The sequence below is a fragment of the Amaranthus tricolor genome, chromosome 3 (genome assembly GCF_026212465.1).
Source record: "Amaranthus tricolor cultivar Red isolate AtriRed21 chromosome 3, ASM2621246v1, whole genome shotgun sequence".
In the NCBI taxonomy this organism is placed as follows: Eukaryota; Viridiplantae; Streptophyta; class Magnoliopsida; order Caryophyllales; family Amaranthaceae; genus Amaranthus; species Amaranthus tricolor.
The window spans coordinates 10,864,473-10,878,427 of NC_080049.1; the positions used below are offsets into that span (position 1 = coordinate 10,864,473).

General features: G+C 35.7%; 1 protein-coding gene across 6 annotated transcripts in view; it reads left to right on the forward strand.

Moving 5' to 3' along the window:
- Positions 1 to 1,800: 1,800 nt before the first annotated feature.
- Positions 1,801 to 13,955, forward strand: part of LOC130807919 (protein MALE DISCOVERER 2-like) — a 12,215-nt gene continuing 60 nt past the window's right edge. Inside the window, exons 1-15 of one of the 6 annotated variants that reach the window (XM_057673322.1) lie at positions 1,801 to 1,979; positions 2,544 to 2,662; positions 2,739 to 2,871; positions 2,984 to 3,055; positions 3,227 to 3,370; positions 3,458 to 3,598; positions 5,702 to 5,755; positions 5,863 to 5,930; positions 6,358 to 6,726; positions 6,805 to 6,995; positions 11,983 to 12,115; positions 12,217 to 12,374; positions 12,480 to 12,644; positions 13,163 to 13,445; positions 13,521 to 13,955. The exon at positions 13,521 to 13,955 is cut by the window's right edge and continues 44 nt beyond it. In XM_057673322.1, coding sequence (XP_057529305.1) covers positions 2,563 to 2,662; positions 2,739 to 2,871; positions 2,984 to 3,055; positions 3,227 to 3,370; positions 3,458 to 3,598; positions 5,702 to 5,755; positions 5,863 to 5,930; positions 6,358 to 6,726; positions 6,805 to 6,995; positions 11,983 to 12,115; positions 12,217 to 12,374; positions 12,480 to 12,644; positions 13,163 to 13,420 — 1,986 coding nt within the window. In that variant the 5' untranslated portion in view covers positions 1,801 to 1,979; positions 2,544 to 2,562 and the 3' untranslated portion in view covers positions 13,421 to 13,445; positions 13,521 to 13,955. Of the gene's footprint in view, positions 2,663 to 2,738; positions 2,872 to 2,983; positions 3,056 to 3,194; positions 3,371 to 3,457; positions 3,599 to 5,701; positions 5,756 to 5,862; positions 5,931 to 6,357; positions 6,727 to 6,804; positions 6,996 to 11,982; positions 12,116 to 12,216; positions 12,375 to 12,479; positions 12,653 to 13,162; positions 13,446 to 13,520 lie in introns of those variants that run through there. The other 5 variants (XM_057673321.1, XM_057673323.1, XM_057673325.1 and 2 more) reach the window with 5 other exon arrangements.

A 13,955-nucleotide genomic window follows, 5' to 3' on the forward strand; every position in this document is an offset into this window, starting at 1 on the left:
AATTAAATAAATCTAATTAGAACATAACATTTTATTTTATAAGACATATGTTTTATTATTTCTTCATTAATACTTCCTCCTATTCACCTTAGGAGCGATTAGACTTTTCATAGATTTTAAGAAAAGTCAAAAGTGAGATCGTAAGGGTAGGAAAGAGAGTGATATTGAGTTTTTTAATGTAAGGGAGGAAAATTAGTATGGGTAATGGAGGGTATAATTGAAAATATGATAAAGTTACTAAGGGCATAAAAGTCAAAAACCCATACCAAAAATAGAAATGAGACAATTAAAATGACTTGACTATACACATAAGTTGAATAGGTGAGAGTATATTATATAGATTGCAAACAAAATTGAGTCTATTCCCAAAATATTGCAAAATAAAAAAATAATTCCCACTTTGCATTATTTGGGAAAGTATTTCCCACAATACCGTCCACGTGGAAAATTTAATTTTTTTTTTTCAGATAAAACCGCCATCTCAAGTGGCGGTTTGCCTTAACCACAAAAACGCCATCTGAAGTGGCGGTTTGGTCCAGGTAAACCGCCACTTCATGTGGCGGTTTGCTTGTGACTTTTTTTTTTTCTTTGCCTTAAGTTTTTTTTTTCTTTCATTTTAAAATAGTGAACGCAACATGCATTAAACTAGTTCAATACCATCTATTCCATAATAATCAATTATGAACCGGATTGTTTCGAAAAAAATAATTATGAAACTAATGCAAAGATATATTACAATTATGGAAACTCATACAAGAAGTTCAAGTCGTATAAGAATATACAAAGCTTGTTAAACTACAACCCCCGACCCCTTTTGTTTTGCACACCGGTCGATGAGATGGTGTGAACTCGTCAACCTCCGCTACTGGGCCCGGCATTGCCATGATCGCTGAAACATACATAAGTGTTATTAAAATCATTTAAATATTATCAGATTGAACATGTTGTTACAAAATTTAAAAAAAAAACATACTTTGTTGACCTTCGAGGGCATGTTTTCTTATTATGACCACTACATCCACAAAAGGTACACGAGTTACGAGGACGCTTCAACGGTGCATCCATTTCGTTCCGTATACGAGTTGATCGCGGACGACCCTTTGCACGCTTCGTTGAGGGATCTGGAACAACTGTAGGACCATTCCAAGGATCGCAAGTGAACATGTCTGGAACGGGCATGAAAGACTTCTTATATGTATTTATAACTTCAATTGAAAACAATAATGAACAAAATATTCAATTTGCAAATTGAAATGAATTAGGGTTATGTTATTACTTTAAATGATGATGAATATGAACAAGTAAAGAAGGAGAAGATGAGAATGTAGTTGATTAATTTAGTTAAATGAGAGGAATTGTGAATATGAAGTAAATGAGAATTGAAGAATTTTTTTTTTTAGATAACCGGCAGCAGCGAAGGGAAGGAAGCAAATGAAATGAGTGAAGAAAAAGAACAGATACTGCCATTTTGTACAGGTATAAAACCGCCACTTCAAGTGGCGGTTTACCCAAATTTTTTTTTTTAAAAAATAAAAAAATTACCAAACCGCCATTTCATCTGGCGATTTTCTTCAATTCCCTAAACAAAACCGCTACCTCAAGTAGCGGCTATATTAAAAATTAAAAAAAAAAAAAATTTTCAAAATAATCCTACATGGACGGTAAAGTGGGAATTACTTTTCCATTTTAAGGAAAGTGGAAATTATTTTTTTATTTTGCAATATTGTGGGAATAGACTCAACAAAATTACACAAATTTATTTATTTTTTTTTATCAAATGTTGCAAATGTCATGCGTCGTCTTTCAATGTTTCTAAATTAGGAGAGGAAATTTAAGCGGATATGAGACTCACAATCTCTACGAAATCCGCGGCAAATTTTATCTTCCCAAAACAACTAACTTTGGATTGTACAAAAAATGGAAGTCCAAAATTTGAGGAGCAAAATCATCATTCTATCAGGTGCTGATCAGATAATAATGTACGGAAAAATGCAGAAAAAATGCTAGTAATTCACTTATCATTTTGATATCTATATCAAATTTCTGTTTATTCAGGCATTTCATCAAACAGTTGGAGGGGATAACTCTCATGTTTTGGTGAAATCTTTTTGATGATATTAACCTTTTTATCTCAACCCATCATCATTTTACTATTTTATTAATGAATTAATGTTTCTCTTGGAATAACATGATCCAGCTTGTTTACATTGTAAATACTATACCTTGTATTTACTTGCTTTTGGATGTATTCCGTTTATTTAGCCTTTTAGTTTGGAGAAGAATTCTTTGATCATCAAAATACTTCAAGAGATACATTGTTTTTCAGATTTTTCTGGGGTAGTCAAAATTATGTATAGATTTCATCTTTTCTTGAACCCCATTTCTTCTGTTGTCAAATTTTATGGAAGCAGCAAAGGAAGAAATTATATGTTTAGCCTGTTTATAGACATGAACTTGTTGATATGAGCTTAGAATATCAGAATAAAGATATCGATATTTACATTGGGCTAAATGATCTGTATGATATGGTCATCTTATTTTAGAGATAGGATTGTCTAGAAAATGGTGGAGAGGTGGAACCCATATGAAATTCATCTGTCCTGGTTCATGGTATTAGCAGTTCTTTCCGAAATTCGAGAGTGTGAATCTCTCAATCCTGAAGGTAGTTTTGATTGTTTCTTGTTTAATGCTATCTTCGATTGGCGTGTCTCTTTGTTATAACTTATTTACCAATGTAGGATTAGCATTGCTCGAGATACGAGAAAGAATAGAGAATGATCCTTGTGGAGCTTTTGCAAACTGGAATGCAAATAACTCTGAACCTTGTTTGTGGTCAGGTGTTCAATGTGTAGATGGAAAGGTGCAAATGTTGTAAGTGTATCACCATGTTTCAACCATCATCTGATTCCTAGATTACTGATATGCTGTGCCAAAATTTACTGGATTTCTGATTTGTTTTTTCATTTTCACTTTTGATGTTAAGGGATCTCAGTGGATTTTCATTGCAAGGAACGTTAGCACCAGCTCTGAAAAAACTACGATTTATGAGATCATTGTAAGCTAAATACTTATCCTACTATTTACATGGTTGATATAAATACATTCTTCATTTGGAAATGGTTCATGTATGAGTATTTCATATTTAGCCAAGCATATGATTTTGTACATATTTGTTTCCTTGCTTCTTGGATTAGGCTCAATCCTCTGCCTTTGTTGGACTTGACAGAGTGATGAGCAACAACCATCTGTCAGGTTCTATCCCTAAAGAGATTGGAGAGCTTAAACTACTAGAAGTATTGGACTTGAGTCATAACAATTTGAGTGGAATTGTTCCTTCAGAGTTTGGTGGGATGCCATCACTAAAATGCTTGTGAGCTCCTCGTTATTCTTTTAAAAGTTTCAATATTGTTAAGGCATACATGCCGCCGACCTTTGCTTATCTTTTCCTTTTATGCAGGTTGCTTTGTGGTAATAATTTTCATGGAGATGTGTTGCCTGCTACTAGCATGCTTGATTGTTTTCGTGAATCTGAATATAGTAACCAGATCAAGTCAATTGCCACTGGAGCAAAGTATTGCATACAAAGGATTGGACAACGGTGAGAAGCTTTTTATCGACCTACAATTTTAAGATAAAAAAATTTGTGATTTTCATGATTTATTTATTAAAGTGAATTGAGTACTTTGTTTATGTATTTTCTCCCAGAATAAAACATTTTCAATTTAAATTGAATTTTAAGAGTTGACTATTGAGACATCTAAATTATTGACTCACCAAATTCATGGAATGCTTCTTCTCTTGAATGAAAATATAATACTTTGGAATTTACCATTAAAAATGAAGACTAAAGTAAATATTTTTTTTTAGTATCTTGTTTTGAAGGTTCACGTAACACAAACATGGCCTTTTGTATCTAGAGGCAACTAGGATGGTCATTTAGGTACTTTTCAGTGCTCATGCATATATGATCATGCTTGTAGTGCACCGGGGTGAATTTAGGACATTAGTATAGGGTAGAACAAACACTCATCTCTATATGTGTGCTGAACCAACTTGACTCTCATTTATTTGTTTTATATATTATATAATTCAATATTAATAGATTTTGTGTCAAATGACTCGGACATGCTTAAGCCTTGAATTCCTCTAGAGTTCAAAAGGTTGTAATTTGTTTGATTAATTTCATTTTGAAAAAAATCATTTTGCATGGTTGGTGTGCTTTGCACAAAGTTTGCATCAAGCCAATTCAAGGAAATAGAAATCTTATCTAGCTTATATTGTTAACTTTCAAATGGATCACATATTATGCAATAACATCTATTATGTATCATACTGGTGAAGTTTATGTTACATTCTCACTTTTTAATTGCTATTTAGCAAGTTTAAGTTGCTTATCAGTGAGGGTAAAATAAGTAATCTTGAAAGACAAAAGCTACCATAAATTCAATCACCCCATGTTTTTTAGAGAAAATTTTCTTCATAGTATCTTGAGAATATTTAGGGCCTTAGGCATTGAAGAAGAAGAAGTAAAAAGAGAATTCTCAAAATATTAGATTTTCTCACCCACTTTGATTTTCTTTATCTTATCATTTTTCATATTGACTTGTTGGATTACAAAGATTATGTATTTATAAAAATTAACTCAGTTTATGACTCGAGCCGAGGGTCTCACTAGCTGCAATTAGAGCCATCTCCCAACTTTTTTGGTCCTTGAGCGAAGTTAAAATATGTGCTTTTTAAGTACAAACATGCATGTGTATTTTTAAAGTGACAACGATAAACTACAAATTTACCTCAATTAAACTAAGTATTCCCTCCGTCCCTATGAGAATGCACCCACTTTGTTTTGGGTTAAATCTAGTGGAAAGTGAAATTTGGTTGGTGAATAAGACAAAAAACAAGTGGATGATAGGAATGAGTGGTTATAATAGAGAGAGAAAATAAGTTTGTGGATGAGATTTAAAGAAATAAGTAGGGTCATTGCCATTATAGGAAAGGGTGCAAACTGAATGAGACAACCTAAAATGAAAAAAGGTGCAAATTGAGAGGGACAAAGGGAGTACTAATTTGCTCAACTAATTTAATCAACGAACATAATTAAGAATAGTACTAGTTAGTTATTATTCAATTAATATCAATGAAAAAATAAAAATTATATCAAACAATACCCTCTAACTAAAAACTCAAAATCAATAATTAATACACAATTACTCATTATCAAGCAATGAATCGTCATAAATTATGGGAAAAAATTGACATTCATTATATGAAGATTTGCACGTGTTGCTCTTCTAGATAATATATATATATTTTAAAATTTTTAATCAAAAAAATCGAATATATTCAAAAAATGTGGGCCGCCTTGAGCTGTCGCTCATGGCGTTCATGTGGGTTCATGTGATTGAGTTGACCCTGGCTGCAACCTCTTTATCTCTTTCGATAAGGGTATGATCAACCGTCATCCAACCCTCCATAAAGCTCGATATGATGATGGTGATGATGAATAATTCAGTTTATGAGGAACTTCTCTACTCTTCATGCATCAATCACATAATACGAGGAAACTGAGTTAAAAGTTTACTTAGGAATTTCTGTTTTACTCTTTTCATGCATCAATCACATAATATAACAGGCTAAGTAAGAGTTTCTTGCCTTTCATGCTTCCCTTTGTATGTAAACTGATATCAATTGTTCTGAACAGTTACTGGTGGCGTGTATTGAACCAGTTGAAGAACTTCTTTAGCCTTGGCTTTATGTAAGTATAAAAATTACTTCTAGCTATACTTAAACTGAAGCAGTGACCCTTTTTGTTTCTGCAAGTTATGTTGCACACTTTTTCCAATACTTGTGCTTTCTCTACAGTTTGGAGACCAAGCATAAGAAGTGTTACTTTTGTGCTGACAGAAATATTTGCGACTGTAATGTATCAAGTTAGTAAAAGTTCAATTCCTTATGAATAAATTGCTTAATATTTTTTGGGAAATTCCATGTGGTAACCCTGAATTATCGACTTTTTAATGTGGTAGACAAACGTTTTCTTAATCCACGTGGTGACATTAAGCTATCAACTTTTCCACATTTTTCTCGAACATAATGATTTTTTTTTTTTCAGAAAATAGACGTCCTGGTCACCCTAATTGTTCACATATTTTGTAATACAGTCGAAATGAGTACTTAATTTGATTAAAAATTTAATATTTTGTCTACCATGTGGAAAAGTTGGAAGCTCTGGGTCACCACGTGATTTTATTGTCTGCCATGTGAAAAAGCCAAAAACTTAGGGTCACCACATGGAAATTCCCACATTTTTTTTGTTTTGCTTTGCTATCAAGCCTCATAGATTTCTCATTTGAGCAGGTACAGCTATAGACTATGTTCGCCGTCGTTTGTTTGTTGAGTCAAGTAACCTTGCTGCTGCACCCTCAAAAGCAGCTAAATTCTCACAAAAAGGCTCCTCGTCTATCTTAAGCAGTGGAGCTTATCCTGTTCATTTGGAAAAACCTTCTGTACCAATCGAGACTGCTACTTTTCCTTCTGCAGCCTCAGATGATCATCCTACAGCAAATGATTTTCTTGGGAAAATTATTATTTTTGTAGTTGCAAGCATAGCAGCAGTTACTCTTTTGTGTTTTGCCTTAGTAGCCCTACGGCGCTACAGTGGAGCTAAGGTTGCACGAGCGCAAGATGCTGCCCTACTTCATCGCTTGAGCAAGGTCTTTGTAACAGGTTAGAGTTTCAATACTGATATCATGAGATCCATTTGTTTATTAAATAGTATTTGAGCAAATTGGATTTGGAGTGCAGGTGCTCCCAGGCTAACTTCTGCAGAGCTGCAGACAGCTTGTGAAGATTTTAGCAATATTATTGAAACTTCCACGGGGTGTTTGGTGTTTAAGGGAATACTGTCAAGTGGAGTGGAAATTGCTGTTTTGTCTTCTTCAATCAGGTCACTACAACAATGGTCAAGTAGTGCAGAAAGAGAATTTTATAGAAAGGTTTCTATTTCTTCTTCTCAGTATGTTTTGCTCATCTGATATCCTGTTCTCTTTATGTCATTGAAAAATATGCCTACTCCCTCCGTCCCTCTCTTTTAACATCATTTTTCATTTTGGGTTATCGCTCTGATTTTGCACTACGCACCACTTTCTTTTAAATGTTAATTATTATTGGTGGTTGTTAGATTATTTCAAGTTACTACATGTGTTCAGGCATTGCTAAAAAGTGTCCAGTTTTGACTTTTGAGTAACCAAAGTTTTACAGCAGTATCTTATCTTTTCAAGATATGCATATCAGAAATAATCAAATGCTTTCTGTAAATCACAAAGATCACCAAAAAGTATCACTCTTTATGTTATAGTTAGTTTGGTCAATAAGTGTAATATTGTAATTGTCTTTAAATGTTAAATGATTGAGTTAGGTTGTTAGGATTAGTTTGGCGGGAAGGGTGTTATAAGCCAAACTATATAAATCTTGTAACTGATTGATTTCAAGGCAATAATAGAATCTCATTCTTCTTTCCTTTTCTATTCTCTCTTCCTCTCTTCTTCTCTTCTCTTTCTCCTTCTTCTGTTTCTGCCTACTGTTAAAATAAACAAGTTCCTAAGGGAACTTAGCTGAATCAAAGATCAACACAGTCTGATCTTTATCATTGGTATCAGAGCTGGTGTGTTCCTTCACCGGATTCAACCTTCAAATCTTGAATACTGGCTCCTCCAAAACTTTCTAAATGCATGGCAGTTGTGGAGGAACAGGTTAAAGAAATGCAAAGTCAGATGGAAGAACTTAATAAAGAAATGAGTTCCAAATTTGATTTGTTGCTATCAAATAAAATGAAGTAAAACAATCTTCTTCTCCTCTTCTAAAATATCTTCTCTTCTCCCTCTCTTTCCTATTCACATGGTTGCTTGAGATTCAACAACCATAACACTTTAAGCCCTTACAATGTCCAGGTTACTGTATTTTAAGCATATCACAGTAATGAATTTAGTACTTATAATTTCTAATTGACCAGGTTGTTCAATCATCATTTGGGATTCAGGAGTTAGAATTTAAATTACTAGCAGGCCAAAGTCTAGACACATAAGAACATTTTACATTCAAAAAATACTAGTTGAATCTAATTTAAAAAAGCAGCCATTGACAAAAGTGGTAAGTTGATAGCAAATACAGTTTTGTCTATTTAGTGATAATCAGGCAATAAAGGTATTAGGGCTACAAAATGATATATGGTTGAAAGCCTTTGAAATTGAATGAATAACTTAACTTTCATGGTGTATAGATGTTCTGAATGGGCTATAATAATGGGGAAGAAACAATAAACAAACTAATGCAAAGAACAACCACAAAAACAGAGCACCAACAACAATGGACAACACACAATAAATATGAAGAATATATGCTCCCCCTCAAAAAAAGTATCTTATCATTAATATACTCAACAATACATTAATGACTCACTTTACAAGCTTCAAGAACAATCTCCCAAAGCAAAGACCACACCTTTAATGGTGGTCTCACACAAACAATCTGATACAAGGATGAAGGAACTCTAATGGTATAAACCCTAGTTGCCTCACTTGTATTAGTCTCTCTGAATATCCTAATGATGTTCAAAGACTCCTTATATAGCCCTAAAACATATTAGAATAACTTGGGACAAAAGGCTTAAAAGCCCAAACAAAACCGGATACAAAACAAAATCGCGCTGTTTCCCCACGGTGACACTCGCTCGATCGAGCCTCCCAAGCTCGACCGGTCGAGCAGCGTCACAGAACCCATTGGAACGTTACTGATCTTTGGCTCGACCGAGCCATAGTGCTCGACCAGTCGAGCAACTTACCTGAGAGCCTACTGCCTTGAGTTCGACCAGGCCTTCCCTCTAATTATGCGTTGATCAAACCCCTTCAAGTCATCCTCATTCATACTTGGTCAAGAGACCCAAACCTTAGCACTCCATTCCCCATGGCACACTCCGCACCACTCTCGAGTGTTCAAGATGTGGCATGAGCTACGAGATGCTCAAAGTCATCATCAATGTTGTCGAAATTGGCTCTTGATTCAACAATCTCCCCCTCAAGACCAATTCCGTTACCATCATCAAATGTCACCTTCTTGGGTGACTTGCAACCATCCATGTGGCCTAGGCAACCACCTTCAACTTGCAACACATACAAGTTGCTCTCACTCCTTCTCCCTCTCATGAGCACCATGCTCCCCTTAATGACCTTCAACAACCCACTATTAGCTTTGAAGGTGCATTCCTTGGACTCCAACCTACCAAGTGATATGAGGTTCCTCTCAAGCTTAGGAACATACCTCACACCACCTAGCCTTCTCTTGACACCATCATGTGTCACAACAACCACTTCACCAATATCTAACACCTTCACCCTCTCATCATTAGGCAAGGTGACAAGGTCTCCATCACAATAGCTAAGCTTAGCAAAGTTTTCCTTCTCACAACATATGTGGAATGAGCAACCGGAGTCAATCACTCATTCCTTACTACGAGTCACTCCCCCATCAACAAGAAGCGCACCATCGTAGTCATCATCCTCCACAAATCCTAGAGCGGCACTCCCGCTACTCACCCTCTCTTCTTCCAACCTTCAAGTCTTTCATCTTCTTGAGGTCCTCCTTCATCTCCTTGCACATCATTTGAATGTGCCCCTTCTTCTTACAATAGTAACATTCCTTGTTACTATAGTCACTTCTCCCTTGCTTGATACCCTTTCTCTTTAGCTCTCCCTCTTGAGCCCTCACCATATAGTGCCTCACTACTCTCCTTCTTGTCTTCCCCTCATATCTCTCCATAAACCTTTCATTCTCTCTAACGCCGCCAATGCTTGATGAAGTGTGATAAATTCCCTCCCAAGGAGCAACGTTTGAACTATATTCTTATAGCTCTTAGGAAGTGAAGCCAAGAGTAGTAGGGCTTTCTCCTCATCAGAAAGCTTCTCATTGGCATTCAACAATTGGCACACCAATTGCTTGAATGTGTTTATATGATCTTGCATACTTGTATCATCCTCCTTCATGAGTTGATACAACTCCCATCTCAAGCATAACTTGTTGGTAAGAGACTTCGAAGCATACACCTTTTGAAGTTTCTCTAAAAACACACCGGGGTCGGTCTCCATCAAGTATGTTATACTTGATTTCGGGTGCAATGGCAAGCCTAATAGTGCTCACTGCCTTTTTCTTCATGGCCACCCACTTTCCTTCATCCATTTTTGTGGGCTTGCTCTTCTCAAGTGCATCATCAATCCCTTGTTGCACCAACAAGTCCTCTGCGGTGCTCCTCCACACCGAAAAGTTCATTTTTCCATCAAACAATGGAATATGAAACTTTGCACCTTCACCCATATTGATTCTACACCAAAGACTATAACTTTCACCCACAAAACAACCCACAAATCTAACCTAAAGCTCTGATACCAATTGTTGTGAATGGGCTATAACAATGGTGAAGAAACAATGAACAAACTAATGTAAAGAATAGCCACAAAAAACAGTAAACACCAACAACAATGGACAACAACACACAATAAATATGAGGTATCTATGGATACCTCTCCTTTTAAACAAGTATCTTATAATTAATATACTCAACAGTACATTAATGATTCACCTTACAAGCTTAAGAACAATCTCCTAAAGCAAAGACCTCACCTTTAATGGTGGTCTCACACAAACAACCTAATACAAGAATGAAGGAACTCTAATGGTATAAACCCTAGTTGCCTCACTTGTATTAGTCTCTCTGAATATCCTAATGATGTTCTAAGACTCCTTATATAGCCCTAAAACATATTTGAATAACTTGGGACAAAAGGCTTAAAAGCCCAAACAAAACCGGATACAAAACAGAATCGCGTTGTTTCCCCCGACTGACACTCGCTCGACCGAGCCTCCCAGCTCAACCTGTCGAGCAGCCTCACAGAACCCACTGGAACGTTACTGATCTTTGGCTCAACCGAGCCATAGTGCTTGACCAGTCGAGCAACTTACCTGAGAGCCTGCTGCCTTGAGTTCGACCAAGCCTTCCCTCTAATTATGCCTTGATCAAACCCCTTCAAGTCATCCTCATTCAATACTTGGTCAAGAAACCCAAACCTTAGCACTTCATTCCACATGGCACACTCCGCATCACTCTCGAGTGTGTAAGACATGGCATGAGCTACGAGATGCTCAAAGTCATCATCAATGTTGTCGGAATTGGCTCTTGATTCAACAATAGATTTGTTCATGATGAAGAATAATGTGGGTAGATTGCAAAAGGTAGCTCATAATTATCGTTTGTAGAGAAAATTGTGCCGTACTGATTTTCTATTCAATAAAAATCATTAAAGATTTTTTTTGACATTTAAGTGTTGAAAATATCTCTGTTACCCTGACTCGGCTAATTTTTGAGAAAATACAATATTTTGGTCCAAATAAAGTGTACAAGTGTCCTACAAATGTTTGAGCGTCGAGGACCCTACAAGGGTACCCGTTTGGTAGGTTGTAAATAAACGGTGGTAATGGGAATGAAAAACTAGTGTAATTATGGTTGAAAAGTTTCTTGGTTACCTTAATGGTCATGCTTGTCCAACTTCAATCATCTCATTTTCTTCATAAAATTCATTCCAATGCATTACCATTGGGAGAGATGGTATTAGGTGGTAATGGAAATTTGTAAGCAAAAAAAGTTTTTTGTGATTAAAGTTTCATTACCATGGGAATGATATAGAACTTTTGATGAAAATTTACACTATAAATCATTCCCATTACCACCATTTAATACCACAAACCAAACGGGCCATTAAGGTAAGATAAAGGGTCGGTAACAAAAGAAAAAAATAGCTCCAATCTTGTTTTTGATATGTTTGGTGAGTGCTAGTCTTGTCATCTTATGGTTTATGATTTCATTTTACTCTCATGAACTTCGGAGCTCATCCTGCTCATCTGTCTCAGGAATCTGTTGTTATTAATATTGTGCAGATGGATACTTTTTCTAGGATAAACCACAAGAACTTTGTAAATCTTCTTGGCCATTGTGAAGAGGACGATCCATTCGTGAGGATGATGGTGTTTGAATATGCTTCAAATGGGAACCTTTACGAGCATCTTCATGGTGATAATTTATAACCAAATTCAGAAAATTTTTCTTAATCAAATAGATTCCTACTAGACAGTGATTCCTAATTTTTTTTTATACATGCCTTTATTTCCCAGTTAAGGATATGGACCATCTTGACTGGACCACTAGAATGAGAATTGTCATGGGAACTTGTTATTGTCTCGAACACATGCATCATGAGCTTAATCCTCCGATCACCATTCCATATCTCCAGTCAGATTCAATTTTGTTGACGGATGATTATGCTGCAAAGGTTAGCCAGCCTTTTACCTAAACTTGCATTGATATGAATCTTATGTTGATCTAACAAACCAAGTTCACGGGCACATATTTATCATGTTCGTCAATATTTGTTCAGGTTGCAGATGTCACCTTCTGGTCTGATATTGAAGCCAAAGCAAAATTTTCAGATGACGACGAATCAGAACCTTTGCATTCAAAACCAGGTCCCACCCTTGAAGATAATGTGTACAGTTTGGGGATATTGTTGCTAGAAATAATATCATCCAAGTCGCTTAGTGTGCAGGAAAGGTCCCTTCATAACTTTCAGCTTTCTTGTGAAAACTCCGAAACATGCTGCACAATCATATTAGTCTCTTCTCCTGCTTTGAAAATAAAACGAACAATAAGAAAATTCGAAACATTATCCATGCTTTGAGACTATTTTACATGCTTTATGTCGATACTTAAGTTTCTTATATAACTTCTTTGTTATTACCAACATAGGTAAGGTTGCATACAGTGTAACATAATTCGTTAGCTCGCCTTTTGAATCCGCCCAAAACCGACCATAATTCTCTTTTTACGATTCGCGAGGAGACTAGAGAATCATGTGACACTACTTGCGTACATCCGACCCCTCAAAATTCATCCTAGGAGAAATATGTTCGTCTGCTTTTCAGTGTATTGGATTGCGAGGTTAAATAACTAGAGGCCGTAAACATGATGTTTTTGGATTTTGGAAAAGGCTACTGAATGCATTGCCTTGGAGCCGTTTTTCTTACACTAATAGTTTTCCTGTTTCTTTGTATTCCTATATTTCAGGCCAAGGAATACTTGAGTGATAAGGAAAAACATATCAATTTGATTGATCCTTCTCTAAAGTCCTTCAAGACCAGTGAGTTGGAAATTGTCTGCGAGGTTATCTGTGAGTGTATTAATGAAGATCCAAGGCAGAGACCAACAATTAAAGAGGTAACCGCCAAACTGATGACGGTGATTAAAATCTCCCAAGATGCTGCTACATCTAGACATTCCCCGTTATGGTGGGCAGAACTTGAGCTTCTCGAGTCTGGTTAAGTTTCTTGTCTTAACTTGCATCTTGGTAAGTAAAACTTTAACTGATATATTTACATTTCCCGGTTTCATGTGTTTTAAGCATTATGAATTTGTATGGTAGATTATATACCTTGTGTCCGTTGATACTCAAGTTTGGAGCAGAATCGAGGCTATGAATTCACATGGAGTTGTGGAGTAACGCTTGATACATCATCGTGTAAGCTAAGATTAGCTTGGGTTTCTCAGAAGAAAAGCTTCAACTTCTGCAATCAGATACATATTAGTTGTTTTTCTTTAGAGAAGAGTCTTTGATAATAACGTTTCAATCATTGACACTGTAATATACTAATAGGCATTGTTCCGTTTCTTATTTTGGAAAAATATTTTTTATTGAAACAAAAAACCTACTTGAGAATATTATGTAAGAGCATTGTCTTTCATTATCAAATTCATCACCAATCTATTTCCCATGATGCTTTTGAAAACTTTCAAGTCGGATTATTTTTCCATTTGGGTGAAAACAAAAATATTATTTAGGAAATTTCATATGCTGACT